At 49.7% G+C, this 1,476-nt stretch overlaps 1 protein-coding gene across 10 annotated transcripts in view; it reads left to right on the top strand.

The window, feature by feature from the left end:
• The window catches only part of pecam1b (platelet and endothelial cell adhesion molecule 1b), a 30,834-nt gene that overhangs the window by 4,518 nt on the left and 24,840 nt on the right, over positions 1-1,476 (top strand). For all 10 annotated transcript variants that reach the window (XM_008295561.1, XM_008295560.1, XM_008295565.1 and 7 more), the window contains exon 3: positions 1,016-1,312. In XM_008295561.1, the coding sequence (XP_008293783.1) occupies positions 1,016-1,312 (297 nt within the window). The remainder of the gene's footprint in view (positions 1-1,015; positions 1,313-1,476) is intronic.

Below are 1,476 nucleotides of genomic sequence, written 5' to 3'. Positions count from 1 at the left end.
CCACCAGGACTCCTACGACTCCTCTGAAGGAGTTAGTAGAGATGCGATGTTTGTCAGATACCAAACCCTGCACATCATCACAGCCCCACCATCCCCACTGTGCAGCCCGGTGGTACCAGCATCATGGACCCAGCGGTTCAGGTCGGGGCTGTCAGTAGATGAGAAGTCAGCCAGTCTGTTTCCTCTGAACGTTGGTAGAAGACGCTCCTCCTCACCTTCCGGGCCGCTGCTGCTGTTCTGCTGACATCGAGACATCACCACAGAACCTTTTGTTCTTTTGTACGACGGTATTTCCTTCGTCTCTTACGTCTGAGGGGCTCGTGCTTGTAGCGTGGTCATTAATTCTCTCTTATGTTTAGACCTGCGTCTACGACATTGTTCAGCTCGTGTTTGGGTTGTTTTTTTTTTTAGACTAGTTTTCGTCTCATTGTTTCTTACAAGTCTCACATCCAGTCAGGATCCTGGTAGCCGCTGTAGTGACATTCCACGGTAACACATCAGCTTCCTGAACCCAGCCACTGCTGCAGGTGTTTGAAATGTGATTAAACAGAACGGACGGCTGCCTTGTCTTTGTATCAGCACTGATACTGGATTTCTTGGGGGCCAGACAGTGATTTCATGCAATTTAAAGATTCATATTTGGATATATTTGTTGATTTATCTAACCACTCCTTTGCCGTCGTCATCCGACCAAACGAGACGTTCCAGTAAGTCCTCCAACACGTGGAGGAATGAGGCTCTAAACTCTCTAAACTCACCTCACAGACCTCCTTCTCTGGCTGCACAGTTAACACGGACATAAGAGAGGTATTAAATCCAACTCTGAGCCAGAAAGCTAATAAGCGTACATCCCAGAAGGTGGATGTAATGAGCAATAAAACATGAAGTGGACTTGACTTCCCTAAAGCACATAATGAACAAGAGTTTCCTCTGCAGGGACGCTGTAACGATGATGAACCTGCTGGAACGTATAAAGAAAAGCTCAAACTGTGGTTTTTTTAAATGTCCTCCCCAGTGTTCACCATCAAAGACGTCAGCTTGTCCATCGAGCCGAGCGCTGACGTGAGCCGGGGCACCAACGTGACCGTGAGGTGCCGGGCATCGGTCAGCAGCTCGGGCCAGGAGGCGCTGAGTCGCGAGTACACCGTCTACAAGGACGGCAGCGAGGTGTACACCAAGACCACCAGCTCCTCGGACGACTTCCTGTACCTGCTGCCCGACGCCAGAGTGTCCAACAGCGGCAAGTACAAGTGCAAGATAAACATCGAGGGCAGACAGCGGACCAGCAACGCCGAGAAACTGGCCGTGGAAGGTGGGTTTGGTTTGTGTGTCGCTGTGGTTTGAGAGGCTGAACGTATTCAGGCTGTTTGTTTAAACATGAGCAGGATGGTTCTGGACAGTTCTGTTTTCACTATAAAGTCCTGCACCTGGATGGAGACAGAACCACCATGGTTTCTGTGCAGCAGGACTTTTTTT

This window comes from Stegastes partitus, unplaced genomic scaffold (genome assembly GCF_000690725.1).
Source record: "Stegastes partitus isolate 25-593 unplaced genomic scaffold, Stegastes_partitus-1.0.2 Scaffold1059, whole genome shotgun sequence".
In the NCBI taxonomy this organism is placed as follows: Eukaryota; Metazoa; Chordata; class Actinopteri; family Pomacentridae; genus Stegastes; species Stegastes partitus.
The sequence above is the reverse complement of the archived record's forward strand: the minus strand, read 5'-3'. Positions and strand labels throughout refer to the sequence as shown.